Raw genomic sequence first — 20,554 nt, 5'->3', positions numbered from 1 at the left:
ACATGGATATTTTAAAAAATATTTTTGCAATAAATCCACAGACGTGGATTTTTTAAAAAATATTTTTGCTGTAAATCCACAGACGTCGATTTTTTAAAAAATATTTTTTTAATAAATCTACAGACGTCGATTTTTTAAAAAAATATTTTTTCAATAAATACACAGACGTGGACTTTTTAAAAAATATTTTTTTTTATAAATCCACAGACGTGGAGTTTTTAAAAAATATTCTTTCAATAAATCCACAGACGTGGATTTTTTAAAAATTATTTTTTCAATAAATCTACAGAATTTTTTAAAAAATGTTTTTCAAAAAATCAGTAAACTTGGAATTTTTAAATTATATTTTTTCAAAGATTCAATAGGCAATAGACAGCTGTGGAGTTTAAAAAAAATATTTTTTCCAAGAATGGACTTAAAAAAATATTGTTTCGAATGATGGACTTAAAAAAATATTATAGGTTAATTTCTTAAAAAACTATTTCTTCAGACGACGTTGATTTTTTAAAAATGTTTTTCAGTAAATCCACAGACGTGTATTTTTTAAAAAATATTTTTTTCAATGAATTAACAGATGTTCATATTTTCAAATGTTCAAATATATTTTCATATGTTTTTTCAAAAGAAAATTAAAAAAACATATTTTTCAACAAACCCATATATGTGGATTGTTTTAATATATTATTTGAAAGAATTCACATACGTGATTTTTCAAAAAATTTCATAAAAAATATTTTTTTAAAAAAATTAGATGTGGATTTTAAAAAAAATATTTTTTCAAAGACTTAACAGACTTGGAGTTTTTAAAAAAATGTTTTCAAGAAATCAATAGGCGCGAGTTGTTTTTAAAATTATTTTTTCGAAAAATTAACTGACGTGGATTTAAAAAAAAATATTTATGAAATTTTTTTTCTTTCTATAAATCCCCTGACGTTATTTAACATATGTGAATTTTTTTTTTAAAAAATATTTTCTTAAACAGTTAACAGATTTGATTTTTTAAAAAATAATTTTTCCAAATATTTTATTTTCTTTTTAAAAAATCCACGTTGGAAAATATTGGAATAATATACTTGGATTTTTCAAAACATATTTTTTCAAAGAATTATTAGACCTGGATTTTTTAAAAAAAAAATATTTTTTTTCAATGAATTAACAGATGTTAATATTTTGAAACATATTTTTTCAAAGAACAATTTACGGACGTGGGTTAAAAAAATATTTTTTTCAAATAATTAAGAACCGTAGATTTTTTAAAAAAGAATTTTTCAAATAATTTAAAAATGTGGATTTTTAAAAAAAATATTTCTTCAAAGAATAAGCAGACGAGGAATTTTTAAAAAAAATATATTTTTCAAAGAATTAACAGACGTTGGTTTTTAAAAATTATTTTTTTCGAAATATTAACAGACGTGTATTTTTTAAAAATATTTTATTTCAAAATATTAACCAACGTGGATTTTTTAAAAAATAATTTTTTTTTAAAGATTAACAGAAGTGTATTTTTTTAAATATTATTTTCAAAATATTAAACAACATGGATTTTTTAAAATTATTGTTTTTTCGAAAGTTTAACAGAAGTGGATTTTTTAAAAAATATTTTTTCGAAATATTAACAGACGTGTATTTTTTAAAAACATTTTTTTCAAAATATTTATCAACGTGGATTTTTTCTTTAAAAGAATTAACAGACATGGATTTCTTTAAAATAATTAACAACTGAGGAATTAAATTTTTTCAAAGAGTTAATAGGCCTGGATTTTCTTAAAAAATATATTTTTAAAGAATTAACAGGAATTAAAAAAAATAAAAAATTAACAGACGTGGATTTTTCAAAAAATTAACAAAAGTGGATTCTTTAAAAATTATTTCTTTTTTTAAAGAATTAGCAGACGAGAATTTTTTTAAATATCCTTTCAAAGAAGTAATGGACAAGGATTTTTTAAAAAATATTTTTTCAAAGAATTATCAATGGCGTAGCGCTTTGCATTGTGGTGAGTGTGTGATAGTGTCTATCTGGCTTATCTTTTCACTGAAATTCTTCTTTTCACTCGTCTCGAAAGAGAAATAAAAAAAATAATTAGTGTTAGTACTTTGAAAATCTATTTTAACAAAAAAAATATTTTGGAAAATATTTAAAAAAATCTTGTTTATATTTTTTTGTATAATATATATTTTTATATTTAATTCACATTGATTACTTCCATGAATTTTTTTTAAACCACGATAATCGTTTTTTATTCTTAATTTTAATTTTGAAAATTTTTTTAAATGCAGATTTTCAATATTCTTTAAAGAAGTTTTTTTTGGAAAGTCTGTATTGAGAGGCTCTTAAAAAATAAAAATACTTTTTATAACAAATCCAACAAAATAAAAAATAACAAAAAAACCTTTTTCTAAATCGCAAAATATTACCTTAATTATTATAATGATGGGAACAATTCTCTAGAGCACTACTATGCAGAGGAAACAAAATACATAATGGATAAACTAAGCAAAAAATATTAAATAATAAAAAAAAAACAACAAAAAAAACATAAAACTTATAAGCGTAAAAAATTTGCAGTTAACAAAAAATATAAGTGTTGTTTATACAAAAAACAAAAACAAGGTTCTTCAATACAAATTCTTAAAATTTGCAAAAAAAAAAAAATAAAAATATATTTATATAAAAATTTACATCAAGCACCCTCGATAAAACACAAATTATTCTAAATAAATAATAATTTATTTAAACAGTAAAAATATAAAAAAAAACAATAAAAATTAATTTGGAAAAATAATTGGAAGAAAAATTAAATTAATTTCTAAAAACTAAATTTAATTCTTTGCCACATTGGACCCCTAAATATAATCTGACTTTCTAATTTATCGCCCTTTAAAAAAATCGTATTTTTTTTTTGGAAAAAATCAAATTATCATAAAACCATATTCTTCAAAAATCATAAAAAAACAACTATTTTTATAAGAATTTTTAATGCTATGTAACTCTCCTCCACTAATTCAATTTAACTTTTGATGGCTGTTTAAATTTTATATTAAAAAATATTATTAAAAAAAATCCAAAAAACCTTAAATCCCTTTAATAAAAAAATTCGAATTTGTTTCTTTGTTATGAGAAACTCAAAACGCAAAAAATATGCAACAAAAATTATTATTATAAAAATTTAAATGTTTGTTCCGAAAAGAAAAAAATAAATAAAAGAATTATAACCCAAAATCAAAGTGTTTTTATTTTCAACGTTGGTGCAAAAATCGATAAATTCTTTAAAAAATCCATGCTTTGGTCAGGGGAATAGGTCTAATTTTTTTTTAAATCCATGCCTTGGCCTGAGGAAAATGACTCCAAAAATTCTTTAAAAAATCCACGCCTTTGACTGAGGAAAATGACTCCAAAAATTCTTTAATTCGCCTATGACTAAGGAATAGGCCTCGAAATTTTTTTTAAAAATCCAGCCTTGGCCTGAGGAAAATGCCTTCAAAAATTCTTTAAAAAATCTACGCATTCCACTGAGGAATATACCTCGAAAATTTCTTTAAAAAATTGGCTACCAGGACCTAAACAACACGTGGCGCCATCTGTATGTCATAGTGGGACTAATTAGTTTATTTCCCAAACAAAAACTACAGAAGTATAACAATTAACATTTATTTATCGACGACACACACCATTACATCCTTTACGTCAGAACTGTTAGAATATTTTAAAGGAATTTTAGCAAAGACATGACCGTGTCAAGGATTGAAGGTATTGCCATATGCGAACAGATTTAGAATTTTTTTTATTCAGAAGTGGCAACTCCGAGAAACAGCGGGTAGGAACTAAGATAAGAGAACATTGCCAATCCAACAATATATATATGTGAGTAGAGTTATTAATAATAATAATAATAATAATATAATAATAATAATAATAATAATAATAATAATAATAATAATAATAATAATAATAATAATAATAATAATAATAATAATAATAATAATAATAATAATATAATAATAATAATAATAATAATAATAATATAATATAATAATAATAATAATAATAATAATAATAATAATAATAATAATAATAATAATAATAATATAATAATAATAATAATATAATAATAATAATATATAATATAATAATAATAATAATAATAATAATAATAATAATAATATAATAATAATAATAATAATAATAATAATAATAATAATAATAATATAATAATAATAATAATAATAATAATATAATAATAATAATAATAATAATAATAATAATAATAATAATAATAATAATAATAATAATAATAATAATAATAATAATAATAATAATAATAATAATATAATAATAATAATAATATAATAATAATAATAATAATAATAATATAATAATAATAATAATAATAATAATAATAATATAATAATAATAATAATAATAATAATAATAATAATAATAATAATATAATAATAATAATAATATAATAATATAATATAATAACATAATATAATAATAATAATATAATAATATAATAATAATAATAATAATAATAATATAATAATAATAATAATAATAATAATAATAATAATATAATAATATAATAATAATAATAATAATAATAATAATAATAATAATAATATAATAATAATAATAATAATAATAATAATAAGAATAATAATAATAATAATAATAATAATAATAATAATAATATAATAATAATAATAGAATAATAATAATAATAATAATAATTAATAATAATAATAATAATAATAATAATAATAATAATACTAATAATAATAATAATAATAAAATAATAATAAAATAATAATAATAATAATATAATAATAATATAATAATAATAATAATAATATAATAATAATAATAATAATAATAATAATAATAATAATATAATAATATAAGAATAATAATATAATAATAATAAGAATATAATAATAATAATAAGAATAATAATAATAATAATAATAATAATAATAATAATAATAATAATAATAATAATAATAATAATAATAATAATAATAATAATAATAATATAATAATAATAATAATAATAATAATAATAATAATAATAATAATAATAATAATAATAATAATAATAATAAGAATAATAATAATAAGAATAATATATAATAATAATAATAATAATAATAATAATAATAATAATACTAATAATATAATAATAATAATAATAATAATAATAATAATAATAATAATAATAACAATAATAACAATAATAACAATAATAATAATAATAATAATAATAATAATAATAATAATAATAATAATAATAATAATAATAATAATAATAATAATAATAATAATAATAATAATAATAATAATGGCTCCCAACGCAAAATCCAATTCAAAACGAGTGGTCGGGATCTTTGTGTGTTTATTTATTTCTGGGTCTTTTCATTTTCTTATTATGACTTTTGCAGAGAGATGGCGCCCAACGTGATACTAATGTGCGTCAATCCATGGATGTTCAATATATTACATTAATTTGTAGCTGTAGTTTCCCATTTTATTTATTTATTTTTTTTTTAATAAAATAATTTATTTTTTAGGGTTTTAAATATCGCCTTTATTGAGTATTCTTTTTAATATTATGTTTTTGTTTTTTGTCGGTATATACAAATAATTAAATTAAATTAAATTTAATGTAAATATGTTTAATTTTATTTTTACCTAAAGAAAAGTTTCTTTTTATTTGTGTCGTAAATACAATATCTGGTTTATTTTTGTTTTTAATATTTAATATTTTTTTATTTAAGATTTTTAAATACATTTATGGAGATTTTTAAAAATACTACAATTTCTTGTTCTTTTATGGACTTAAACGAAGAGGGTTTCGGGTGGAGGGGTATAGCGGAAGTTTAAATGTAATATATACATATATGGAAATGTAAATTATATATGGAAATATTTTTTTATTTATTTATTTTTTTGAACATTTTTAGAATTTCCTGAAAAGAAGGTAATCTCTGTTGAGACTTCTACATAAGTTTCTTTCATGAGGTCAATATCTGGGTTTCATTCAAGATGATAATTTCAAATCCTTTCTTAAATATTTATTCCACGGAAAATTTGCCATAAATCATCTGCTTTACCCCTCCACCTCTACTTCTTCGTACCTATAACTATTTCCTATTTTAAACCTAAATAATTTCTAAAAAAAACTTAACTTTAATGGTGGTAGCCTTATACAAATTAATTGTGAATAATAAATACTTAAAATTTATTTTTAATTTTAGCAATAAATAAATAAAACTTGAAGGTAAAATTGACTAGAATTTGTTGCAGTTCTAAAAATAAAACAAAAAAATTATTTCAATAAAATAAAAGAATTGTAAAAATAACTAATCACAAGGCCGCTAAAATTGCATTTTAACTAATTTTGAAAATTAAAAAAAAAACAAATATTTATTTCCAAATATTTATAAAAATAACATATATTAATAACGTAATAAATAAAATCGTTAGCTTTCGTATCTTTGGAGGGTATTTATCTTATAGTCAAGTTGTTTGTGTTTTTGCAATAGGAAATAAGCGTAAAGAATTTATACAAATAAAAGTCTCGAGTTACAAAGAATTTTTTTTTAATCTAATTTTTTTTTATAAATATTTTTTTTTATAAATAGTTTTTTTTGGTAAGAATGGAAGAAAAGTAAAGACATTAAAAGATTATGATTTTGATCGATTGAATATAAAAATTTTCATCATGAAATCTTAAACTGTAGAAAAAATTCACGAAAATTTGCAAAAGTGGCGCCCAAAAATCTCTACAATTTATAAAATTGGCGCCCAACATGCAGAAGTGATTTTAATTATTTCTCAAATTAAATTTAATATCAAAAAATATACGCAAGCACCTATTTGGGTCAAATAGTGGATATTAGTAAAACTTAAAAAAAAAATTAAATATGGCGCCCAACATGAGATTAAATTTTCTTTTTTTTTTTAAATAAAAAAATAATTTATGTGCAGTATGCGACAGTTCTATTTTAGGAAGGAAAGTATTCAGACGAAACTCTTTTTGTGGATTTTCAGACAATTCCATTGAAAATTGTGTTTAAGATCATCAAAATACCGAATAATGGGAGGTACCGTTATATGAGGGATATACGCTATCGAGAACGTATATATACACTTATTTTCCATGGGGGTAGAGTATTCAGAAGGAATTCATTGTGTGGATTTTCAGACAATTCCATTGAAAAACTTGACTACAATCATCAAAATACCAAATAAGGGGAGGTACCGTTCTATGGAGGCTTTAAGAAGACATGGACCTGCATGAGCAATTTTTAGTCATAGATGGTAGTACGTATTAGGAAATTTTAAAAGTTTCATGGAATGCTGACCCTAAAATCACCAAAATACCGAATATCGTGGGAAGCGTTGTGTGGTAGGTATACGATATCGTGGACCTATGTAGACAGTTTCATTTCATGGGGTAAAGAACTCAGAGGGAACTCCTTGTGTGAAACTTCAGATAATTCCAAAAAAAAAAAAAAAAAACAACTAAAAAATTGGCTACAATCATCAAAACACCGACTATGGCGAGGTGTCGTTATATGGGGGATATTCGATCTATATCTTACAGGGTGACAAATCTCTTCCAGGAGAAAATTCTTACAATTTCATTGAAAAATGTGGCTAAAATCATTAAAATACCGAATATCGGTGGGTATCGTTGTATGGGAGCTATACGATATCCTAGACCGTTGTAGCCCATCTTCAAACTCAAACTGTCTATAGACAAAAAAAAAAAGATATGTGCAAAATTTTAGCTTCCTATCTTTACTCGTTTTGACTCTAGAGTGATTACAACAGACGTACGGACGGACAGGCGGTCGGGGCTAAATTGTCTTAGAATTTTAGGCTGATCAAGAATATAGTATATACTTTGAAATAATGAATTCGATGAGTTACAAATGGAATGACGAACTTAATATACCCTCCACACTATGTATGGTGGAGGGTATAAAAATGGCGCCCAACGTCCAAAACAGAGCTTTAGTAGACACCAAATCTCATACCGAGTTTCTCATGGTTTTCATTAGCGTCTACTTGTAACTAAACCCGAATGACAGGTGATAAAAAAGGAAAAAACAAAAAAAAAACCGATTAAATCTTTAAAAATATGGCGCCCAACGTGAGAGTCTTTTCGTAAAGACCACAAATTCTTCGAATTCCAAAAATTGTCAATGAACCAATTTTAAATTATGGTAAACTTCCATCTTTAATTGTTAGCTAAAAAAAAGAGCTCTATTTTTTGCCCAAAACTTATCAAGAAATCTTAAAAAATGAGAATGGCGCCCAACGTTAAATATTATCTTAAAAAAAACACATTTTCGAAGATTAAAATTGGCACTCAAAAGTACGAAGGGAGCGAAAAATATTCATAAACGTTCATTGTAGAATGGCGCCCAACGATGCGAAGCTCAGAAAATCTTATCTTTACCTCTAGAATTGAAATGGAAAATGATCTTAAAATTGCTCGTGTTTACCATAACCTTTACATGTCACAGGGAATTAGCTCTATTTTTCTTAAAACTTATAAAGAAATCTGAAAAATGAGAATGGCGCCCAACGTTAATTATTATCCTAAAAAACATTTTCGAAGATTACGCTTGGCACTCAAATGTATCGGGGAATCGAGAAACATGCAAAATTACCATAAGCGTTCATTGTAGCTTCAAAATGGCGCCCAATGTGGTAAAGCTTAAAAATTTTGTCATCAACTCTAGAATTGAAATAGGATATGATCTTGTGAATAAAGCAATTTCGAATAATGCCAAACTTTCGTCTTAAATTATTAACTGAAACAAGAGCTCGATTTTTTTCTCGAAACTTTTAAATGATAATGGCGCCCAACGTTAAATATTATCCTCAAAAGTATCAAGGAAGCGAGAAATGTGCAAAATTTGCATAAGCATTCATTGTAGCGTCAGACTGGCGCCCAACGAGTCAATTAGCGTCATATGTCACCTAAAAAAGTAAAAAAATATGGATGTAGAAATATGGCGCCCAACGGGAGATTCTATTTATAAAGAGGAAAAACTCTCCAAATTCCCAGTAAAACAATTTTAAATTGGTAAACTGCCATCTTAAATTGTTAACATCACGGTACCCAGCCTGAAAAATGAGATCTATTCCTACTCAAAACATTTAAATTAATCTGAAAAATTAAAATGTCGCCCAACGTTAAATCTTATCCTAAAGAAATCTCGAAGATTATGATTGATGGAAAGTACCAAGGAAGCTGGTGAAGACATAGGCAGAAATATGCAAAACTATCATAAGCGTTTATTGAAGGGTCAGAATCGCGCATATTTAAAAAAAAAAAATAATAAATAAATGTCGATAACAAATGAATGTCCCTGAAGTAGTAAATCGATATTGTCGTGGGATTTGAATCACTTTCCAAATTTGGTCTAAAGGGAAAATTTTGGCTCTAATATTTTACAATAATTCCGTGTTAGAACCCCTTTTTTCCGTTCTATTCTGAAAATATCTTCAAACGGCCATCTTTACTGATCTTCCATTCTTTTAGATTTTTTTCATATTTTTTTTTTTGATCACTTTCCAAATTTGGTCAAAAGGGAAAAAGTGGGCTCTAATACTTTACAATAATTCCGTCTTAGAACCAATTTTTCCATTCTATTCTGAAAATATCTTCCAACGGTCATCTTTACCGATCTTCCATTCTTTTTGATTTTTTTTTAAATATTTTAATTTAGTATTGATTTTTTTAATATATATGGTTACCATACAATCCTTATCTCAGATATATATATTTATATATGAGCCTATTTCGGAAAAAAAACTTCTTACATTTCTAGGTTCTACTAAGAGAGAGATACATTTTTTTCTGAAGGAAAACAGAGAGAGATTGAGAGGTACAGTGTTCGTAATGTTTGTTTTTTGCGATATTTCGGTTACATTATTTTCTTTTTTGAAGTGATTGGTAGGTTTTTTTGAAAAATTGTCTTAAATATTTGACTTATTTTGTCTAGGAAATAACTTCTAAAACTAAATGTCTACAGAGATCAAAAAATGTGTTAATAAATACATGGATTATACAGTCACAGCTTTTATATGCAATGGGTTTTCAATTTTAATTTCATTTTTTGTTTTTGGTTTTTAATATAATTTGTAATATTTAAAATATTAGAGATCCTTTGGTTTTGTTTGACTTACGTTTTAGTTTCAGAACTAGTTCTATTTCATTTTTTTTTTTTGAATAATATTTACAAAAATTAACGCGCATTTAAGAACAATGATTGGTTTAAGGTTTCTTTGGGTAGAGGAGAGATTTCTTTCAAGGGAAAAATCTGCTAATACTGCTTTATGGCGATCTGGTGATCCTTCTTTCATGTTTGACACTCAAAGTATGAAGCCCAGGCAACTAGGGCAAAGATTCCTTAGTGGGTTGCTATTATTATAGCAGTAGTACATGTAAGTGTTTGCGTTCTGCTGATCTGGTTTCAGCTCCAGGTTTAGAAATTCGGCTACTTTAATGGGCTGTAGCCAGAGATCTTCTGTAGTGAGTTGGGTGGGTGCAGAGTATTATTAATTAAAGAGTAGCAGCGTATTGTGCGGGCCTGTATCAGACGATTTGGAGACGACTACACCATCCTGAACGTAATTGCGGCAAAACTACTCTGCTTTGTCTAGGCAGCTGGCGTTCTTCAGCTCCAATGGAAGGAGGTGGACGGTATTCATTTAATAACTGCTGCTGGCATCCGCGACTACATCGGTATGAATACCACTCAGACCTGCCTGATAGGCTTCTTGATCTAGAGGTTCTCTCCTATAGTGTAATGTACCCCCTTCTCTAGATTTTTGTAGCAGTAGTACATGTATGTGTTTGCGTTCTGCTAACCTGGTTCCAGCTCCAGGTCTAGAAAAGCGGCTACTTTAATGGGCTGTAGCCAGAGATCTTCTGGAGTGAGTTGGGTAGGTTTGACTGTGCAATTAAAGAGCTGCAGCGTATTGTACGGGTCTGTATTACACGCCGGGCAGGCGTCACGCACATCTTCATCAATTCGTGCCCAATACGAATTGAGCGAAAACTACCCTGGTTTGTCTAGGCAGCTGGTGTTCTTCAGCTGCAATGGAAAGGGGAGAGGACTCCGAGGACGGCATTCATTTTATAACTGCTGCTGGCATCCGCGACTATATCGGTATGAATGCCACTCAGACCTGCCTGATATGCTTCTTGATCTACAGGTTCTCTCTTATACCGTTGCACCTCCCTCTCTAGATCGTGTATGTCCTTCCTGGCGAGCCTGGATGGGGGAGTTGTATCCACGATATGATGGTTGGGATGACCATCACGGTAATTATGCTGACGTACGGGAAGGACTTTCGCCTCCTCATGTAGATGGTCCCCTGGTGTCATGAGAAGGCACCCTGTCGCAGTTCTCAGGGTAGCGTTCTGGATGTGCTTCCACTGCGTATTATTCGCAGACCACACTGGAGCCGAATAGCTGACCACATACCGACCTATCGCGTTATAAGAGGTCAACAAGATTCCCTCGATGGTCCACTGGTGTCATGAGAAGGCACCCTGTCGCAGTTCTCAGGGCAGCGATCTAGATGTTCTTCCACTGCGTAGCACTAGCATTCGCAGACCACACTGGAGCCTCTTAGTTGACCACAGACCGACCTATCGCGTTATAAGGGGTCAACGAGGTTCCCTAGATGGTCCAGGAACCCTATCGCAGTTCTCAGGGCAGCGATGTGCTTCCACCGCGTAGCACTAGTATTTTATCGCAGATAGCTGTGGTTTGCTCGGACGACTTGAACATGCTGTCGAATGTGACCCCTAGAATCTGGGGGTAGTTCGTGATCGGTATTCAACTCCTCTCAAACTGCCCATTCACCTGTTTTCTCATCTCCGCAGACCATGTGGTAAAGAGTGTGGCCATTGATTTCGTGGCGGATATTTTCATATTCCTCGCGTGGAAGTATGGGGCCTCGCGGAGCTTGGGATTTAGCCTTTCACATATGTCATCGACCACGGGGCCCGACGCCATTATCGTAGCCGACCACAGACCGACCTATCGCGTTATAAGAAGTCAACAAGTTTCCTTGTCCGCAGCCCAAGTGCTGCCGGCTAGCGCCTTGAGGTCCTTGTACCTAATATTCATCTTATCGCAGATAGCTGTGGCTTGCGCGGACGACTTGAACATGCTTTCGAATGGGACGCCTAGAATCTTGGTGTAGGTCGTGGTCGGTATTAAACTAATCTCGACCTGCACATTCACCTGTTTTCTCATCTCCGCAGACCATGTGGTAAAGAGTGTGGCCGATGATTTCGTGGCGGATATTTTCATATTCCTCGAGTGGAAGTATTCGGCAAGCTTCGCGAGATAGGGATTCAGCCTTTCACATATGTCATCGACCACTGGGCCCGACGCCATGATCGTAGCTGACCACAGACCGACCTCCTATCGCGTTATAAGAGGTCAACAAGGTTCCCTTGTCCGCAGCCCAAGTGCTGCCGGCTAGCGCCTTGAGTAGCTTGATCCTACTTTTCATTTTATCGCAGATAGCTGTGGCTTACGCGGACGACTTGAATATGCTGTCGAATGTGACCCCTGAAATCTTGGGGTAGTTAGTGATCGGTATTCAACTCCACTCAAACTGCTCATTCACCTGTTTTCTCATCTCCTCAGACCATGTGGTAAAGAGTGTGGCCTGGATTTCGTGGCGGATATTTTCACATTCCTCGCGTGGAAGTATGCGGCAAGCTCGGCGAGATAGGGATTCAGCCTTTCACATATGTCATCGACCACTGGGCCCGACGCCATGATCGTACATTCATCCGGATACGTTACGATCTCTATGCCGTCTGGAGGGCGAAGAATTCCGGAAAGGAATATCACTCCGGAATTCCACGTACGGCTGGCGACCCCACATTTAGTTGACTATCCAACGTTTCAAACTTGTCCGGAGGGTGGTTCTCTGCTCGTCCTCAAACAGTATGGCATGAATGACCGCATCGAACGGCTTTTAATAGGTCAAGGGCTACCAACACTATTCTGTCACACGGCTTGTCCTGGTTCAATTCTCTACTAATATGTGTGGAAATGGCGTGTAATGCTGTTGTGGTACTATGTTGTGCATGGAACCCGTGCTGATGGTTGGCAACTGTATAGCTTCGGCTAATGCTGTAGCTAAGAAAAGCGAAATCGGCCTCTACGATTCGCCTTTACTGGCATCTTTGCTTGGCTTCAGTAGCGGGTCCACCCGTCCCATTTTCCAAGCTTCGGACACTATGTAGGTGGCTAGCGACAGGTTGAGAACTTTCGTTAGGTAGTCGACTCCCGGCGAATCCAGCTGTTTCAGCATTACCATTGATATTCCGTCTGGGCCTTACGCCTTGGATGACTTAGTGTTCCGGATGACATTTGCAACATAGCCCATCGTAAACTGTGGTGGTTCCTTCTCGGCGAGAAGAGATCTGATACGCTTAGTGGGAAATTTTTTTCATTGTGTGGCGCCCAACGTAAATTAACCATTAGCAAATGGCGTCCAATGCCACATCTTCAAGTTTTCTATTTCGGTATCAGTGAAAAATCACATTTTTTTTGCAATGGCGCCCAACCTTGTTTAACCTTCCGAAGCATTTAATATTTCATCGGCGTCCATTGTCTGGATTAAGCAGTGTCCCGTCTTCAAGTTTTCCCGAATGGGTAACCATTCGACTCAAAAAATCTTTTTTCCCCTTTCGGAAATCTATCTCCTCTCCCCGCTCTAAACCTGTGTCCTTTTCATTGTACGCGTTTGACTCTGATGCCTTAGCGTTCCGCTAACCTTTTTCATGTCCCTTACAATTTTACACTCCTCCGCCAAAATCTCCTTGGCCGACAACTTACGCTGCCGGTCCTTTTGTCCTATGGACGTTAGCTCCTCATCACTTTCCTCACTGTCATCGGCAAATTGTATGTCGGCCGTTAAGGAAGAATAATTCTGTAGATCACTTGGTGATTTAACCACAGATGTTTCCTTTTCAATGTATGAACCATTCATGGAATCCGTTTCCAAAATGGTTTCCGGTTCCACCACCTGTTGCTGATGTTGCTGCTGATGATTTTCTTGTCTCAGCAGTAGATTTCTCGCCGATTTGGTAACATTTAACTCCTTGAGGGGTATACTCTCCTCATCCTTGTCATTATGGCCCAGAGACATGGTGGATTTGGATTGCTGCCTTTGGGCCTTGCGCTTCTTGCGCGAAAGATATGGTGTCGATTGTTTGGAGGTGGAGCCGGAGTTTTGGGAATTCGTTGAAATTGCCTTGCGTATTAGGCAATTTTTCAAATCCGTTTCGGAGGGTGTTGTCGCCTTGGAATGGAAGTTGCTATTCAGCGGTGATAATTCATCTGATATGGGACTGGTATTGGTGGTGGTATTGGTACTGGAATTTGTGTTGCTATGGGGACTTAGGTAGTGGCCAAATTTTGGCATCTTGATATCCTCGTAGAGGGGTTGATTTTCATCCGGTATGGGTTCGGGGGTTTTGTCGTCATCTTCCCTTTCCGGTGAGTCGGGTATATCATCGAACGGGGGTATCCATATCAAATAAGCTGGATCCATGCCCAAATATGATCCCGGTGCCGCACCGGCATTTGTCACATTGTAGTCATAATAATCCAACTCAAAATCCTCCTGGGTCCCCAGCGAAAATTCCGAACCTGGCCTGGCCAAGAGTTTTTTGCGATTCTGTTTCTCTTTACTTTCCTTGGCATTGGTGCTGCGTATGGTGGCCGAGCTAATGATGCTCGAGGCAGGTGAATAACAACCCTGAAAAAAAATATCGAAAATTATAAAAAACTCCTCTCCAAATCGCTTCCAATTTACATTTGTCAAATTAACGCTACTGCAACGCGGATTCCTCCTCTGCTGCTGCATTACAATCGATTTCAGCGATTCACAATCGGTTTTCTCTTCGATATAGGAATTGGTCATTTTCAAGGTGGCCGCATCGTAACGTTCTGAATATTTACTGCTACGTTTCGTATTCATTGGTGGGCTATTGCATATCGAAGACATTCCCGAAGATATAATACTTTCGGAATCTTTACCGCTATCCTTACGTTTCAGGGTGGCATTTCGAGGATCATTTTCATCTCGCTCTTCTTCATCGCCATTTGAGCATTCGCTGGGCGTGCGATTAGCCAAACCCTCTTCTGTGGTGGGCGAAATGATTTCATTGCGCAATGTGACTATGGATCCGGTACTGCCAAGTTCATCGACGCTGTAAAGGAGAAATGAGAAAGAAAAAATTATTTTTAAACGCTTCAAACAAAACGAAAAATAATTTAATTAAAAAAATGTGAAAAACAGTTGGGCGCCATTTTGCAAATTTGTGTCGTAATTCCTTCTTGTATTCCGCAGTAAAAGTGTTTTAAGTACCACAAAGACACCGGAATAATTATCGAACTATTACTTGCATGGCTTAAAATGTTGGAAACGGTTGGGCGCCACTTTGCTGAGTTGAAAATAAATATTATTCTCCATGGATTGTATGCCAGTCAAACCTAGGAATACCTGTTCTGTTGATATTCAAGTTCATTTTCATATTTTCGGGCAATGGAGCTTTAACCTTATCTCCAGAAAAATTATATTTATCAAGTATTTGTTCCTGGTTGATCCCGAAAACACAGGAAGATTTACCTCTTCATTTTCAGAGCGAACCTTTGAAGATCTTAACCTTCTCCCTCAAGGTCCCTGTGGATCCTGGGAATGTTGCAGATTGATCGGTTTTCAGTGCTACACCTAAAAGTTCACGGAGTTCGTTCCACAGAAAATTCCAAACGAAACAAATTTTTTATTCGAGATGGATCTAACGCTTGAACTTTTTTGAATATTTAAAAAACTAGTCTAAACTGCCTTAAATCCGCGAGATTTTTTCCGCACACCAAGCGCGGAGAATGCTGAATACGCTGGAATAAATTTATTGAAAAATATTTGCTCTGACTTTTATATATTTTGAGCTTGAAGTCCAAACTTGACTTAAGTGAATGTGGTGTCTGTCTCCTGTTTCATTTAAGGCCTAAAAATTCTACCAAGGGCCCGAAGGAACCTGACAATATATTAAGAGATAAAATGAAGTTCCTACAAATTAGAATGATTGGTTTTCGGTGCTACCGAAGTTCAAAGAGGTTGTTCCACAAAAAATACCAAACTAATCAAATATTTTATTCGAAATGGATCTAACGCTTGAACTTTTTTAAAAATTTGAAAAACCAATCTAAACATCTATAAATCTCCGAGATTTTTTGCATACACCAAGCGCGGAGAATGCTGAATACGCTGGAATAAATTTATTGAAAAATATTCGGTCTAACTTTTATATATTTGGAGCTTGAGGTCGAAACTTGACTTAAGTGAATGTGGTACGTTTTTGGAATGTGGAACTTTTTTAAATATTTCAAAAACCAGTATAAACATCTATAAATCGTCGAAATGTTTTCCTCACATGAAGCGCGGAGAATGCTGAACACGTTGGAATAAATTTATTTAAAAATATTTGCTCAGACTTTTACATATGTGGTGCTTAGAGGTCGAAACTTGTCTCAAAGGAATGTGGTATCCGTTTCCTGTTTCAATTAATGCCTTAAATTTCCACCAAAGGCCCGGCGTATTCAGACAATGTATGAAGAGATAAATTGTTGTTCCAACAAAGTAGAATGATCCGTTTTCGGTGCCATACCTAAAAGTTCACCGATTTTGTTCCGCAGAATATTCCAAATTAAATAGATATTTTATTGAAGATGGATCTAACGCTTGAATTTTTTTAAACATTTGAAAAACCAATCAAACCATCTATGAATCGCCGAAATTTTTTTCTCACATCAAGCGCGGAGAATGGTGAATACGCTGGAATAAATTTATTGAAAAATATTCGGTCTGACTTTTATATATTTGTAGCTTGAAGTCGAAACTTGACTTAAGTGAATGTGGTATATTTTTTTTGGGATGTGAAACTTTTTTAAATATTTGAAAAAAAAAACAGTCTAAACATCTATACATCGCCGAGATTATTTCCTCACATGAAGCGCGGAGAATGCTGAACACGTTGGAATAAATTTAGTGAAAAATATGTGCTCAGACATTTATATATTTGGATCTTGAAGTCGAAACTTGCCTCAAAGAAATGTGGTATCAGTCTCCTGTTTCATTTAAAATTCCACCAAGGGCCCGAAGGATGCTGACAGTATATGAAGAGATAAAATGTAGTTTCTACAAAGTAGAATGATCCGTTTTCGGTCCTACACCTAAAAGTTCACCGAGTTTGTTCTACAGAAAATTCCAAATTAAAAATAAAATTTATTGGAGGTGGATCAAACACCTGAACTTTTTTACAAATTTGAAAATTCAATCTAAATAACCTTAAGTCCCCTAGATTTTTTTCTCACATCAAGCGCGGAGAATGCTGAATACGCTGGAATAAATTTATTGAAATATATTTGCTCTGACTTTTATATATTTGTAGCTTGAAGTCGAAACTTAACTTAAGTGAATGTGGTACTTTTTTTGGAATGTAGAACTTTTTAAAATATTTGAAAACCCAGTCTAAACAGCTTTAAATTCCCGAGATTTTTTCCTCACATGAAGCGCGGAGAATGCTGAATAGGTTGGAATAAATTTATTGAAAAATATTTGCTTAGACTTTTATAAATTTGGAGTTTGAGGTCGAACTTGCATCAAGGGAATGTGGTATCTGTTTCCTGTCTCATTTAAGGCCTTAAAATTCCATAAAGGTCCCGATGGATCCTGACAACATATGAAGAGAAAAATTGTAGTTCCAACAAAGTAAAATGATCGGTTTTCGGTGCTACACCTAAAAGTTCACCGATTTTATTCCGCAGAATATTCCAAATTAAAAATTAAATTTATTGGAGGTGGATCAAACACTTGAACTTTTTTTTAAAAATTTGAAAACTCAATCTAAATAACCTTAAATCCCCGAGATTTTTTCCTCACATCAAGCGCGGAGACTGCTAAATACGATTTAATAAAATTAAAGAAAAATATTTGCTCTGACTTTTATATATTTGGAGCTTGAAGTCGAAACTTAACTTAAGTGAATGTGCTACTTTTTTGGAATGTGGAACTTTTTAAAATATTTGAAAAACCAGTCTAAACATCTATAAATCGCCGAGATTTTTTCCTCACATGAAGCGCGGAGAATGCTGAACGCACGTTGGAATAATTTTTTTGAAAAAATATTTGCTCTGACTTTTATAAATTTGGAGCTTGAAGTCGAAACTTGCCTCAAAGAAATGTGGATCAGTCTCCTGCCTCACATAAGGCATTAAAATTCCACATAGGTTCCGGAGAATTCTTACAATGTAGTTTCTCTTCCTCTTCCTTTGTAGTTCCAACGAAGTAGAATGATTGGTCTTCGGTGCCATACCTAAAAGTTCACCGAGTTTGTTCCACAGAAAATTTCAAATTGAATAAATATTTTATTGAAGATGGATCCAACGCTTGAACTTTTTTAAATATTTGAAAAAAACAATTTAAACAGCTTAAAATCGCCGAGATTTTTTCCACACACCAAGCGCGGAGAATTCTGAATAGGTTGGAATAAATTTATTGAAAAATATTTGCTCAGACTTATATATATGTGGTGCTTGAGGTCGAAACTTGAAGTGAATGTGGTATTTTTCTTGGGATGTGGAACTTTTTTAAATATTTGAAAAACCAGTCTAAACATCTATAAATCGCCGAGATTTTTTCCTCACATGAAGCGCGGAGAATTCTGAACACGTTGGTATAAATTCATTGAAAAGTATGTGCTCAGGCATTTATATATTTGGAGCTTGAGGTCGAAACTTGACTTCAATTGAATGTGGAATCTGTCTCCTGCCTCCCATAAGGCATTAAAATTCCACATAGGTTCCGGAGAATTCTTACAATGTGGGAAGAGAAAATTTGTACTTCCAAATGAAGTAGAAAGATCGGTTTTTGGTGCTAGACATTCCGCAGAATATTCCAAAATAAAAAGATATTTAATTGAAGATGGATCCAACGCTTGAACTTTTTTAAACATTTGAAAACTTAATCTAAACAGCTTTAAATCGGCGAGATTTTTTCTTCAAATGAAGCGCGGAGATTGGTGAACAGGTTGGAATACATTTATTGACAAATATTTGCTCAGATATTTATATATTTGGAGCTGGAGATCGAAACTTGACTCAAGTGAATTCGGTAACTGTCTCCTGTCTCATTTAAGGCTTAAAAATTCCATCCAGAGCCCGGAGCATTTCCATACTTTCTCAGAACCCCATGAACCGCTGCTTAACTCACCTACAATTGTTTTGCAGACGAGTGAAGTGTCTCCCCCTTTATCGCTTCCTAAATTAAAATGACTTCAGGATCTTACTCACCTCTTAATTGTGGGTTCCTTAATGATTGATTCATTCATTTCCGTTTCCCTTGCCAAATTCTCAGCATCGACACTCTCCCGTAGAATAGAATGTCTTAGCTGATGTTTCGGGCGCATTTTAACCATATAGATAACTTCCGAGATAAGAGTTGTTGTCGATATGGCTCTAGAGGGTGGACTTGCCAGGGAATTCATAGAGGCGCTTGGCGTGTGGAGTCGGGATCCTTCATCGCGGCGTTTGGCAATGGCCAAGTGATATTTGCGATATCGCACCACATATTGGGCTCCTGCGGCAGAAGAAAAAACTTATTTTATTAACGGCCTCCTTGTTTGGCTTCCCAAAACTTACCCAACAAGGCGCTTATCAGTATTATAATGCTGGCAAAAACAATGGCGCTCAGATGGACCAAAGTAAATTTCGTCTTCATTTTAGGTTTTTGCAAAAATGCTCTGCTTTTCACTGTCAGTCCAGTGGCTGCCATTACCGGCCTTAATGAGGCTGTGGCATTTTTTCCTAGCAACGAAAAAATTATTTAACAAATGTTTACAGATTAGACATTTAATAAATCATTTTCGACCCCCACATCACATCAAGGTAGACATGAAAGGAGAGAGAAAGAGACCAACAATTACTCACCAATTTGTTCCACATTAGCCAAAAAACCACCGGTACATATTTGGCCCGTATGGATTTCAGTGTTGTTAGCAATGCTGCCACCGCTGCCATCCTCACCGGCAAAGAATTCCAATAATAATTGAGCTCCACTGGATTCCACAAAAACAGGTAAATTGCCATTGCCCTGGGATGTGGTGGCTCCAGCCGAGTTAACCGCACCAGCAACTCCATTGCCACCTCCCATGCCTGCTCCTCCTCCACCACTGCCACCCTGTAACTCTATCAACAATGTGGATGATAATGATGGCCCATCACGTATTTTGATGTATTGTGTGGCACACGGCAAACGCAGAAAGCTCAACTGCAGAGCAATAGTCTCTTCACCATCAACCTGGAATATGGACAGAAAAAAAAAAAAAAAAAAAACAAATGAATGAATGTCAGATGAATGCGAGTAAAAAGGGTGGACGTTTTGTTTTGTATGTGAGTTCTTGCTCAATCAGTATCCCGCATTGCCAGGTTTCAA

The 20,554-nt window shown here is 32.1% G+C and overlaps 1 protein-coding gene across 1 annotated transcript in view; it reads right to left on the bottom strand.

Annotated features, from left to right (window-relative positions):
- Positions 1-13,692: 13,692 nt before the first annotated feature.
- The window catches only part of LOC101892344 (uncharacterized), a 66,273-nt gene continuing 59,411 nt past the window's right edge, over positions 13,693-20,554 (bottom strand). The window contains exons 5-9 of the mRNA XM_020037876.2: positions 20,050-20,419; positions 19,762-19,926; positions 19,414-19,699; positions 14,876-15,272; positions 13,693-14,818 (exon numbers count right to left, since the gene is read on the bottom strand). Of these exons, the coding sequence (XP_019893435.2) occupies positions 13,772-14,818; positions 14,876-15,272; positions 19,414-19,699; positions 19,762-19,926; positions 20,050-20,419 (2,265 nt within the window). The 3' untranslated portion in view covers positions 13,693-13,771. The remainder of the gene's footprint in view (positions 14,819-14,875; positions 15,273-19,413; positions 19,700-19,761; positions 19,927-20,049; positions 20,420-20,554) is intronic.

Source organism: Musca domestica, unplaced genomic scaffold (genome assembly GCF_030504385.1).
Source record: "Musca domestica strain aabys unplaced genomic scaffold, Musca_domestica.polishedcontigs.V.1.1 27, whole genome shotgun sequence".
NCBI classification, from domain to species: domain Eukaryota; kingdom Metazoa; phylum Arthropoda; class Insecta; order Diptera; family Muscidae; genus Musca; species Musca domestica.
Note: the sequence above shows the minus strand (reverse complement) of the source record. Positions and strands in the feature narration are given on the sequence as shown.